Source organism: Oryx dammah, unplaced genomic scaffold, assembly GCF_014754425.2.
Source record: "Oryx dammah isolate SB20612 unplaced genomic scaffold, SCBI_Odam_1.1 HiC_scaffold_2, whole genome shotgun sequence".
Classification (NCBI taxonomy): Eukaryota; Metazoa; Chordata; class Mammalia; order Artiodactyla; family Bovidae; genus Oryx; species Oryx dammah.
In genome coordinates this window covers 160,094,671-160,107,224 of record NW_024070186.1, presented here as the reverse complement: position 1 = coordinate 160,107,224, position 12,554 = coordinate 160,094,671, and the positions used below count along the sequence as shown (strand labels likewise).

The following is a 12,554-nucleotide window of genomic DNA, read 5'->3' as shown; positions in this document are numbered from 1 at the left end:
GGCGCCCCCAGCCAGCCCTGTCCTCCCAGAGCGGCAGGGCCCCACTCAACCAGGGGAGGCAGGAGGCCAAGTCGGGTGCAGGGTCCCCGCCCCGGCACGGCCTCAGCAGGTTGTGCCCGGCCCCCTGCTCTGTTTCCTGGGGCCAATCCATGGAGAGGCCAGTGGTGGGAGGTGGGTGCCCACGGTGCGCTGTGTCATACGCTCCACGCAAGGGCCCCTCCACTGGCCGGAGTGCACAATGACCCCCTGGGACCAGCCTGGGGGAGGGCTGCAGGAGCTCTGCCCACCCTGGCCAGGATCCTATCCCCAAGGATTCCACCCCCTCTGGTCACTCTCCTCGGAGAAGGCCCTCCTTTCTGTAGCTCCAGGACCTCCTGGCTCTGCCCTGGGCCATGTGGTCATGTGTGTGTGTGTCTGCCCAGCCTGCAGTGGAACTTCATCCAGGCCGGTGCTGCCAAGGCCCTGGGACAAGCACTACAGCTCAACACGAGCCTGACCAGCCTTGAGTAAGTGGGGCCTCCAAGGGGGTGGGAGGTGCAGAGTCAGCCACCCTACTGCCCACCGGCTCTCCTGCCCTCAGCACACAGCCTCCTCTGCTCTAGGGCCAGAGAGCATGTTTCCATCTGACTTAGTGTTGTGTGTGTATATATATATATATATATATTCTTTTTAACAAAATAACAGCTTTGCTGAGATATAATCCACTCTTTAAGGTGTACAAGTCACTGGTTTCTAGTATATTTATAGAGCCGGGCAACCATCACTAAAATCAATTTTTGAACCCTTCAGTCACCCCATGAAAAACCTCATGCTTATCAGCACTCACTCCCCACTTCCTCCCCAGCCCCCTAGTCCTGACAAACACTAATCTACAATCACAAAATTTAAGTCATAGAATACGTGATCTTTCTGACTCACGTCTTTCATTTAGTGTAACGGTGTCAAGGTCCATCCACACTGTAGCATGTATCAGGGCTTCGTTCCTTTTTATGAGTAAATAATACTCCACTGCATGGGCAGACATGATGCTTATTCTCTCACCCGCTGATGGACATTTGGGCTGTTTCCACTTCTGGGCTATTATGAGTAACGTTCACGCACGAGTTTCTGCGTGTGGATACATGCTTTTAATTCTCTCGTGCACGCCTGGGAGCAGACCTGTTGAGTGAGGTGCTCACTCTGTGTTTAACCTTTGAGCTTCACCTGCTTTTCATGCTCCCACAGCTTCCGATATACGCCATCTGGCAGGTCCTTCCGTTTGGCTCTGAACATGCTATTCCTCAGGGTCTTATCCTGGGTCATCTTTCCCTGAATGATGTCTCTTTCTAGAAGCTCCTCCTCACCCAGGGCTCCAATTCCCTTTGAAGTCCTCTCTCTTGAGCTTCAGACCCCCATGTCCACTGCCCACTCAACTTCCCCCTGGGTGGACCTGGTTTACCTCCTCCACAAGCCTGCTTCTTGGTTCCTCACCGTGTGAGGTGTTCTGGCCACCAACTGTGCAAGCTAGAAAGATCACCATCCTTCTCCCTTCCCACCGCAGCTCATCTCCCAAGTCCTGTCGCTTCTCCTCCCAACATTCCACCCAGCCCCCTCCACCCGCACAGCCGCTGTCCAGGCGGCTAGCGTCACTCACTTGCCTCACCGCCGCGGCCTCCACATCCAGTAGCTCCTCTCACACTGCTGGCCAAAGATCTCTCCCAAACGTCAATCCATCCCCGTCCTGGACAAGTTTAGCTGGCTGCCCAGTGCCTGCAGAGTGAAGTCCAGCCCTCAGTGTGGCTCCCACAGCCCTGAAGTTCTGCTTCCTCTGCACCCCTGGGGTCTCACTCCACCCTCTAGCAACTTGACCCAATTCCTCTGGGTTCCTTGGATGTGCCAGGCCCGCCCCCATCTCTCACCCGCGGGCTTGATCTAGACCTATTTCTGCCGAGCAGCCTCTGTGACCACGCTGGGGAGGGCACCTCACACTTGGTGACTCTCATCTCACACGTTCCCCCACCTGAGTTTCAAGAGGCCAGGATTGGGTTTGATGGTCCCCAAGGCACTTAAATGTTTGCTAACATTGTCAATGCAAACTGCTCCCTCAAATGTGCCAATGTCCACTTGAACTAAACTCTTAGTCATTTATTGCTCCAGGGCCTGCCACTTTCCTCCAATGTGGAAGAAAAAGTAGGGCGGGGCGGAAGCTGTAAAACACTGACCAGCAAGAATGGCTTGAGGACTGAGGGCTTTGATTTTGGGGATGGCTTTGAAAATCACACCAGTTTCTTGTGGACTGTATTTCCATGTGTCTGTTTCTGTTTTGCCTGATGGTCTAGACACATGCAGACTCCAGCCCACTGAGCAGTCTTGGGCGGCTATGGGGCAGTGGCCACACAGGGGGTGCAGTGATCCCCAGAGATCATCTACGGTGGGGTGTGTGCTCTCATTTAAATCTAGAAGGTCCAAGTTCAGCACGTCCTGCCAGAGCATTGGCTCGGGTCCCGTGCACCCAGGGGTCAGGCTCTGAGTTCAGTTTACAGGAGAACGCCATCGGGGACGAAGGTGCTTCTGCGGTGGCCAGCGCGCTGAAGGTGAACACAGCCCTCACTGCTCTCTAGTAAGTCCTGACATGCACAGCTGGCCCTTAGCCATCTTTCCACACTAAACATCCCTGTTTTTCCCAGGCAAGGCAGGTGGGTTTGACCTTCTTAATGTTAGTGATTAGGACATCAGACATCTAAAAAGTAAGAACTAGGGGTTCTGGGGGTGTCCCCCAAACTCTCCAGAACACCTGCACTTCCTGTGTCCAGATCTCTGCCTGGCATCAGTGTGGGCAGGAGATGCAGCCTTCTCTGGACACACCACAGGCCAACAACTTTCAGCGCTATTTCACCAGTTTCGGCCCTAGGTCAAGGGGGTGGAGATGAAGGGTGTCAGCCCATGGAGCTGGGCCGGCAGGTGTGCGGGATGGGAGCTGCCCATTTGCACTGACCGCGTCTCCTCTTAGTCTCCAGGTAGCCTCCATTGGTGCTCCGGGGGCCCAGGCACTCGGGGAGGCCCTGGCTGTGAACAGAACTTTGGAGATTCTAGAGTAAGTATTCCAGTCCCTGGCTACAGCCTCTTGCTCACGGAGTCAAGCTGTTGACTCAGAGTGATCATATATGGAAGGGGGACATGTACATGGAAACTCCCAGATCACTTCAACGCCTTCAGAGAGATCAAGCAGCCCCGGTCTCTCCAGCCCCGTCACCCTCTTTTCCTGGGGGTCACTCGTGGGTCCTCTTCTCCTTGGCCTTGCCCAGACTGAACATGTCCCCAGGCCGTTTAGGGGCCCTGGGGAGGGGGCAGTGGCCACTGACCCAGCCTGTGAGAAGATTCGAGCTCCAGCCCGAGCTCTGTGGGGCTCTCGGGCGTGTCTGGTCCTCGCTGCTCCTGCAGTGCTGGGGTTCCACGTGCACGTGCACCTCCGGGTGGAGGGCTGCCTCTCTGGCCTCTGCCCCTTTCTTTGGAATGAACATGGAGGACGAGGGCTCCAATAGACCCCCAGCTTGGGCTGGCCTCACCCCTCCCCAAGTCCTGCTCCCCAGAGCCAGTCCCTGCTCTATGCCCAGGAGCGAGGGAGGAGCAACCTCACCCCCAACAGTTGCTGAGTCCACACTGCCTCCACCCAGGTGCCTAGCTCACCTGAAGGGGTGCCGGGCTCCCCTCTCGGCTGTCCTTGTGCCTGAGATTGCGCCTCAGGGTTCCCGCCTTTCTCAACAGCTTAAGAGGAAACACCATCGAGGTGGCCGGAGCCAAAGCCCTGGCAAATGCTCTCAAGGTCAACTCCAGTCTCCGGAGACTCAAGTGAGTTGCTGCACAGATGTACCTGTGCCTCAGGGCAGCCGGCTTCTCTTCTGGACTCCCCCGTAGCATAATACTTGCTTTCCGCTATAGCTGCTCCCTTCAAAATACAAACAGCTGACACTACAGTCATTATTAGTCAGTACTGTGGATGGGTTTGTTCCCTTTCGCGTTTTTGGTCACACGTCCTCCGTGGCACCTGCACAAGACAACCTGGCTGCGTACAGACTTGGGTCTTGGGGTTAAATGCCATTGGCTGTTGCTATGACACCTGAGGACCAGTGAGGCCCAGACGGGTCCCTCCAAGAGAGTGCCGTGCTGCTTCCTGGGCGTATCCTTCTGTCCTGAAGGGCTCACTGTGGCATCTCCATCTCTTCTCTGCCTAGTCTTCAAGAGAATTCCTTGGGAATGGAGGGGGCGATATGCGTTGCCACTGCACTGTCTGGAAACCACGGGCTCCGGCACATCAAGTGAGTGGGGCTCAGCGGCACCTGCCCCTTCCCACCAGCTTGGTTCACCCTTAGAAGTGCTTCCAGGTCAGGCCCTGCCTCCCCTCTGAACCTTGGAGTCAGCTGACCCCAGTCCGCCAGTAGCTCTACAGGGAACTCCATATACAAGGGGGCCATTGGAGCCTCGTCCATGGGACAGTGGAAGCACGAAAGTTTCACCTGGGTTTAGCGTTTCAGGTAGTGACCACCTGCTCCTCACTGATCAGGACCTTCAGGCCTCCAGCCAGTTTCTCAAGCCCTGACCTGATCCTTCTCTTCCAGTCTCCAGGGAAACCACATTGGAGAGTCTGGTGCCAGGATGATCTCGGAGGCTATCAAGACAAACGCTCCCTTGTGCACTGTGGAAATGTGAGCAAAACAAGTTCCTGGTGGATCCAGTAGACACACAGCTGAAAGCTTTCCAACAAAAGGACCATTTCTCAAGGGTGCCTTCCTGCAGTCTGGGAATGATGCTGACCCACAAGAGCGCTGGTCTCCTGCAAGGAGGCAGGAAAGGGGCTGCCAGAGGAGGATAAGAGCCCCTCTCCTGGTCCAGGGTCAGTCCAGGCAGGGGAGAGATGGACGCTCCGCTACAGCACGGAGAACAGACAGTCTTCTGCCAAGGGACCCAGGGATGGGCCTCAGAGCTCAGCAAGAAGCCAGTCAGCGCCTGTTTATATCCCGGGGTCTTTAACATGCCCCTACCTTTTCTTATCATGATTGCCCTGGATAAAATCACTCCCTCACTCTGAAATGAACTGCCATCTTCAAGCCCATGAAGAGCGTCAATTTGGCATCAGTGACAGAGGGAACATCTTTTTTCAAAAAGAAAAGGCTACAGGAGTATGATCTTTAGAGTCATAGGGAAACAAAATTTGAAGAGAAAGGAAGGCTTTAATTATAGGATTCTGGAGCACAGACAAAAAACGTTCTCCAAGGTTTCTGTCATCTTTCACCCATTACAAAATCTCTCAAAGGCAGAGATTATGTCCACTGTATGTCACTTGGAATCTGGCATGGTGGTTATCAATACCATGTTAAACATCGATGTCTTCATACTATCTTTCTGTATTAGGTTCCCCAAAGCACTTCTGCATCTACAGCTTCCCCATGAGAGCAAGACAACTGAGCTTCCACGTGGCATAAACTCCCTCAGATGCCTTTCAGTGCTGGAAGGAAAACTATTCCAAATGAACATCAGGGGTTCTTCGACTACAAAACCAAGGAAAATGGATATGGAAGCTATAATTATCATTTTTAAATTTGAACAGGAACTACTGTTCCAAATGTTTCTTTAAAAATGGGTACTTGGGCAAGAAACATCATTGGATGATATAACCATGAATGAAATCCTATTAAGGGAGGAAATCACACAGTCTCTGAGTATCACCCCACAGAGGTATTTACAAAGGCTCCATAAAAATGGAGACATTTTGGGGATTTCCTTGGCATTCCAGAGGTTAAGACTCTGTGCTCCCAATGCAGGGGGCATGGGTTAGATCTCTGGTTGAGGAAACTAAGATCCCACAAGCTAAAAAAAAAAAATAGAATATGCTGGTATTTTTTTTAATGGAGACATTTTGCAAATGTCACCTTGTCAGTGATGAAACTCCATATCACTGATGATGGGAAAAATGGACACCCTGTGCCCCCAGTGTGATGGCTGAGAAGGACATGTCACTGATGTACTATTCCTGCCAAAAGTATTTATCTGAATCGAATCATGAAGGAACAGTCAGACAAAATCCAAATTGGGGGGTATTCTGGGAAAAACTAGCATGGCCTCTTAAAAAATGTCAACATCATGAAAAAAACAAAAAGGCTGGGACTGTTTTATTATTAAAGAGTCTTAACAACTTAAGAGCTTTGATTGGATCCAAGACTAGCGGGGAAAGAATCATCTATAAATAACATTATTTGGAAGGCAGGGACATTTACTGTTAAGTCTTATATAATCTTCACTAGATTACTGGTTCTGAAAGGTACTGTTTCTGGGTATAGAATTCCAGGAGGATAGTCTTTTCTTTCAGCACTTTCAAGAGGTTGCTATACTGTCTTCTGGTTTGCACTGTTTCTGGCTGAGTTGAGAAGGTGATGGACAAGAGTCATAGCAGTCAAATGCTGGAGACAGCTGTGCCTCGCAGGGAACTAGCACTGGAGAAACCTCAGGGGCTAAAATGTGCTCTCCAGGGACCTCAATGCAAGCCGCACCAGAACTGGAGGGAGAGCCCCCTCCCCCTTCAAAGTCTCTCAAGCCTCCCACTGACCATGCTTAACACGTGGTTCAGCCACCAAGTCGTGTCCAATTCTTTGCAACCCCACAGACTGCAGCATGGCAGACCTCCCTGTCCCTCAACATCTCCCCGAGTTTGCCCAAGTTCATGTCCATTGAATTGGTGATGCCATCCAACCATCTCATCTTCTGTTGCCCTCTTCTTCTGCCCTCAATCTTTCCCAGCATTGGGGTCTTTTTCCAATGAGTTGGTTATTCACATCAGATGGCCCAAAGTATTGGAGCTTCAGCATCAGTCCTTCCAATGAGTATTCAGAGTGGGCATCTTTTAGGATTGACTAGTTTGATCTCCTGGAGAAGGCAATGGCACCCCACTCCAGTACTCTTGCCTGGAAAATCCCATGGACAGAGGAGATGGGTAGGCTGCAGTCCATGGGGTCGCTAAGAGTTCGGACATGACTGAGCGACTTCACTTTCATGCATTGGAGAAGGAAATGGCAACCCACTCCAGTGTTCTTGCCTGGAGAATCCCAGGGATGGGGGAGCCTGATGGGCTGCCGTCTATGGGGTCACACAGAGTAGAACACGACTGAAGCGACTTAGCAGCAGCAGCAGCAGTTTGATCTCCTTGCTGTCCAAAGGACTCTCAAGAGTCTTCTCCAGCACCAGTTTCAAAGTGTCAGTTCTTCAGCACCCGGCCTTCTTTATGGCCCAACTTTCACATACATACAAGACTACTGAAAAGACCACAGCTTTGACTACTTGGACCTTTGTCAGCAAAGTTATGTCTTTGCTTTTTAATATAGTCTAGGTCTGTCATAACTCTCCTTCCAAGGAGATTGACAAGCAATAGCTTCACCAGCATAGAGCAGACCAGAAGGTGAGTTTGAAGCTGAGGCAATAAATGGATAACCAACACAGTGGGACTTGGGGGGTCATTTTTGTATTCCATACTGGAAAACCTGCCGATTCTTCAGGGTCAGCACGTTTTCTTCTGCAGTGTCTAATCTGCTCTTATCTCAGTGTGCATGGTTTCCCTCTTGGTTTTTAAACCTCCAGTAGCTATCAAAGTCTAAGAGACTTTCCATCTTCCACATCTCACAGCCTGCTCACGCTTTCCTCTGTTGTCTGAATATACGGAATACAGTCATAATTGTCCGTCCTTTTCCACTGACTGACTGGCATTTCTGGGTCATTTCTTGACTTTTCTTACACCTGGTAATTTTTGATACCAGACATTGAAAACTTTCTCTTGTTGGGGACTGATGATTTTTATATTCCTTAAAATACTATTTTGTCTTGAGCTTCATTCTGGGACACAATTACCTAGAAACACGGGCCACATCATCTGTGACTTGGGCAGGGTTCCCATGGGAAAGCCCATCAGAAGAAAGAATCTCATGAGGGAAACAAATACATTTTTTGTTTTTTTTAAAATAGAAGTCAGGTCAGATTCAGCTAAACCATAGCTGTAACATCCAAGAAGATGCAACTTGTGCTTAAAAGCCATGGCTTTCAAGTAGGTTTGCGTGACTCCCAACACACTTACTCCCCAGTCAGCTTATCAAAGATGGGATAGCTCAAATTATTGGTGAATTAATTGAACACTGAATGTTTACAAAAAAGAGAGTAATCTCTTATGTAAAATTTAGGGAAAGACAGAAAAAGAAAGCAAAGACAGAAATAACTGTCACACTGTCTCCTAAAAGTCACACGTCCAGTAATAATCCATGAACTTTTCTTGAAGAAGTATTTATATGTTATAAGTACAAATAATTATACTTTCAAATAAAACTTAATAGTATAAAAATATGGTATAAAATACATTTATTGAGATAAAGAACTTCACAAGTCTTCTGACTTTATAATTGAAAAGTAAACAAAAATTCCTCTGTGCTTGTTCTCTATATTAACAAAACCAAAGCAAAGCAAAATCCACATACCTGTCACTTCTCGCTTCACAAAAGGGAAATTCTTCTAGTGCTATTCTATTAAATTCAATATGGTTTATTTTTTTAAGTCAGAAACCTGAATACGTACCAACACTCTTCCCTTAATTTCCTCCTTCCTAAGGAGGAACATCAGCCTGAGAGAAAATGAAGTGTGGGACTGGAGCATCCCTCTGTTGCCTGATTTTCAAGGAAAGCTGGCTTTCATCTCAATTAGCTACTTTCTTTCAGAAAACTTTAGTTAGTAAAATACATTTAAAGCTTGGTATTGTGAACGTGCAGAAGAAGGAAAATAAGACTACAGAGTGAATTAAAGCCTAGACTCAAAAGCTGATACAACGTAAATGTCCTGACTGCCCTACAGTTCCTGAAATGAGTCCTGTGCCCAGTTTCAGCCCCAGGTCTGGGAAGGTCCCACTGACTTTGAGAGAAAAAGTGTGACAAACATAACAGCCGAGACTTGTATGGTGTTGGCTGTTATTTCTCAAAAGGTTTTGCCCTGTGGATGTGAGTCACTAGGAACACATGCATTTCCCAAGTTTTAGGAGATAGAAAGGGCAAAAAAAAAAAAAAAAAATCCTCTGTGGGGCTGGGTCCGGTTCTTGTTTAAGCTTTGGAATGTGTGAGCAACACCCAGGAAACAAAACCAGAAGCAGGCTTTGCTTCATTAACAAGTCCAGCTGGCTTGTCCAACAAATGCCTATTTTCTTCTGCCTCCTTAATTCCCCCTTTCCCTACAAATCTGAGGGTTTTCTAATCTGCCTAGGTCCCTTGGCACGACGGTCAGAAGTCACTGTCACTCTCCTCCAGGGGCTCAGGTTTCCGGCCTCTTCGACTAGGCTTGGCTGCTGAGAGCGCCATGCTCTCGTCCTCCAGGTCATCGTCCTCTTCATCATCCTCCACGTCAATCTCACTGTCCTCCAAGTCTTCCTGCAGGAGAGAGAGTTAAGTACAGCTGAGGGACCCCTCCGGCTGCTGATGTCATGTCAGCAGAGACCCTACCTTGCTTTTTCACTAGCAGCTCAATAACCAGCAAAACCTATGTGAAGGGAGAGCCTGGAAGAGAAACAGTCAGACTGTGGGGCATAAGCACAGGGCCAGGATCTACAGACCGCTGGCTGGGACAGTAACACATACGTAAGGGTGTCCTGAAACACCAGCATGTGAGCCGAGGCTGCTGCTGCAGGTGGCTTTCCTGCTTCTGTCTCAGGAGCAGCATGGATCTGCTCGTGAAGGCCCAGAGCTCCTCCTCAGCGCCCCCCGTCGCAGCAGCCAGCCAGGAGGATGGGGGCTTGAAGACAGGTGGCGGGGCTTACTTTGGCTTTTGGATGGAAAGCCACTCAGGAAATGGGTGTAAGGAGCAAACTAAAAGAAACATTCTCTCTCTCTCTCTCATCATCTGGATAAGGGTCACCAACTCAGCCAGCTTTTTCAAAGTGCAGGTCCTGTACCCCTGGGGAAACCAGAATGGTCGGTCACTCCATACAGACCATTCCCACCAGTGCACAATTTCCCTGTTCAAAAACATAAAACACCCTAACACATAACCCATCCTCCTCCGCAGCTACTCAGCCCTGCTCTCCTGTGGCCTCACAGCAAACCCCTGAGCAAATTCTGAGTTCACACAGGCCCTGCTCTCTGCCCTCTCAGCACCCTCCAGCCACACTCTCCCATCGAGGCCCCCAAGACTGAAACAGTCAACGGACTCAGATCCTACAGGTAATTAGTTCTCCATTCCTGACCCAAACACCAGTCTGCTCCCTCCCCCGAGACCCTTTTCTGTGCTCGCCCCCCTCACTCTCGAATCTTCTTAGTCAAGCGTGCAGACCCGCTCTCCCTCCCTGCCCGCTGTGATACAGAGGTGGCTCAGGCCTCTGCTCTTCCTCTCTACCTCCCTCCCCAAGCAATCATGTCCCCCCTCCTGGTGGTCTTAAGGAGGTTCCCAAATTCAGTCTCCAGCTTAGACCTTAAGTCCAGACCTGAACACAACTGGCTTCTCAGCACTAGCATGTGGATGCCTAGCAGGTGACTGACTCAGACTGACCAAGCCAGACCTCGTGTCTGCCCTCCAGGCCCCGTCCTGAGGTCTGCCCGCCCTGGGAATGTGAGGACTACACTTTCAGCCAACGAAGCCACAACCAGGGCATTTCTAACACTTCATGTCCAATTAACAAAACCTGACGGCTCCAACCTTAGAAACACCGCTTCTCAAGTGCTGCTACCGCCACCTTCACTTCTGAATAGACCCCTGCGGATGCCTCCACCCAACTCCTCACAGCCCTTCCCAAGCACAACCCCCCCACTACTACTCAGTCAGAACCCTCATCCCTGTCACTCTTTTCCCTGAACCTGCTTTATTTTTCTTACCACAATGACCCCTGATGTATCTGCTTGATGACCATTAGAATATAAGCCTCATGGAGGCAGGGGATTGGTTCTGTTCACTGCTGTATTCCCCAACCCCTAACAGTGCCTGGGACGTAACCAGCACTCAACAAGGACCTGGCGAGTGCAGGAGTGAACAAGTGAAGGACAGACTCAAGGTGTTGCATGGAAACAGCCTCCTTGAAATAAACAAGCAGCAACAGGCACAGAGGAGACTTTAAACTACAAACAAGGTGATCGCTCAGAAAAGTAGAAAGCTATACCAACGATCAAGCAAATCCTAAGAAGGGGGGCCAGACAGTGCTCCCCAGGCCACACTGCTGGGACCCAATCAGGGCATCTTTTGAAGAATATCGGCCTAAAGCATTTACCTGGACAGAAGGCCTCTGACTCCATCAATCTAATCACCCTTCACCTCTTGGGCCTGACAGCCCTGCCAGGGACTCAACAAAGCAGCAGGTCCAGAGCAGTGAATGGTGCAGCCTCAACAACCGGACCCCATTCTGTTGGCCCATAGTCAGTTATTCATTCAATAACGTTGAGGGCACCGGCAGCCTCATATCACAGCCTCTCTGGGCCCTGGTCTCGGGAGAGCCTGCCTTTTATGTGCCCTCCCAAGAATGGAGCTGGTCTTGACCCCAGCCCTCAACAGCAGCCCTTCTTTTCTAGGATACAGTTCAGAGGCCTGACAACCTTTCCTGTCTCATGGCTCAGCATCCACCCCCTCCTCCTCATTAACACAGGGACCTTTAGGTAATTCCACCACCCACTGTGGAAACCACATAAGTGGCTTCCTGCCCTGGACACCGGGCGTCACTCTTGGGGGAGGTTCTCTGCTGGCCCTGAGCAGCTCACACACACACAAATGGATGAGGCAAAAAAGAAAACCAACCTGCTTCTTGGAGCTGGAAGTCTTGCATTTACCTAAGAAAGCTGGTGCTGCTTCCATCTTTGGAAAGCAAGAATGGAAAGAACAATGAGAAGGAAAAAACCAAAGTAGGGCAAGCAAGTTCATTTGAAAAGAAAAGAAATGAGCCATCAACAAGCAAAGATGAGAGGTCAGCTCCGTGGGAGGCCAAGCTCTGCCACAGACCCAGCAACGTGCCAGGTTGAGAAGCAGCTCTTTATACTAAACTGGTGAGATGCACTCAGCTCCTTGGTCAACCTAGTCTACAAGGCTGGCCCAGGACCACCAAGACCAGGGCTGCTCAAGGGGCTGGTCAGGACTCACATCATCGTCCGTGTCTCCACCCTGCATCGTGCCCACGACGTGCTTGCTTGGTTGTCCTGAAAAAGAGAAGTGTGAAGAGTATGAGAACCTATGAGACAGGCAGGAAGTGGGCACCAAGATCTGCTTTCCTTTTGGAAAGTGGGAAGAAGAATTCACACTAAAAAGTTGACTTAGGGAGCATCCAGCTACTCAGAAGCGTACCAGGAGCAGATCTGCTGCATTTCCACTTCGGAAAAGAGGAACAAGGCCATGAAATCTGAGCATGAGTCATGGATTGGAAAAATAAACATGCATCCTATAAATGTCCCAGGGGAAAAAATAAAATCCCTGAACCCTGTCACTAGAATACATGGAGGTGTGTGCTCTCTGCTGAAGAGACAAGTTCTCGCTTTGTGGGCCAGGATCACTTATACTGGGATCCACATCTGGGCTTCAAAAAGTAA

The 12,554-nt window shown here is 50.1% G+C and overlaps 2 protein-coding genes across 9 annotated transcripts in view; one reads left to right on the top strand and one right to left on the bottom strand.

Annotated features, from left to right (window-relative positions):
• The window catches only part of NLRC3 (NLR family CARD domain containing 3), a 29,436-nt gene extending 22,828 nt beyond the window's left edge, over positions 1–6,608 (top strand). Inside the window, exons 15-20 of the mRNA XM_040255502.1 lie at positions 423–506; positions 2,516–2,599; positions 2,990–3,073; positions 3,745–3,828; positions 4,212–4,295; positions 4,596–6,608. Of these exons, the coding sequence (XP_040111436.1) occupies positions 423–506; positions 2,516–2,599; positions 2,990–3,073; positions 3,745–3,828; positions 4,212–4,295; positions 4,596–4,686 (511 nt within the window). The 3' untranslated portion in view covers positions 4,687–6,608. The remainder of the gene's footprint in view (positions 1–422; positions 507–2,515; positions 2,600–2,989; positions 3,074–3,744; positions 3,829–4,211; positions 4,296–4,595) is intronic.
• A 1,744-nt stretch (positions 6,609–8,352) lies between these two features.
• CLUAP1 (clusterin associated protein 1) overlaps positions 8,353–12,554 on the bottom strand; it is a 29,520-nt gene continuing 25,318 nt past the window's right edge. For 4 of the 8 annotated variants that reach the window (XM_040255515.1, XM_040255546.1, XM_040255567.1 and 1 more), the window contains 3 exons: positions 12,112–12,167; positions 11,773–11,829; positions 8,353–9,425 (listed from right to left, as the gene is read on the bottom strand). In XM_040255515.1, the coding sequence (XP_040111449.1) occupies positions 9,279–9,425; positions 11,773–11,829; positions 12,112–12,167 (260 nt within the window). In that variant the 3' untranslated portion in view covers positions 8,353–9,278. The remainder of the gene's footprint in view (positions 9,426–11,772; positions 11,830–12,111; positions 12,168–12,554) is intronic. The other 4 variants (XM_040255537.1, XM_040255578.1, XM_040255587.1 and 1 more) reach the window with 1 other exon arrangement.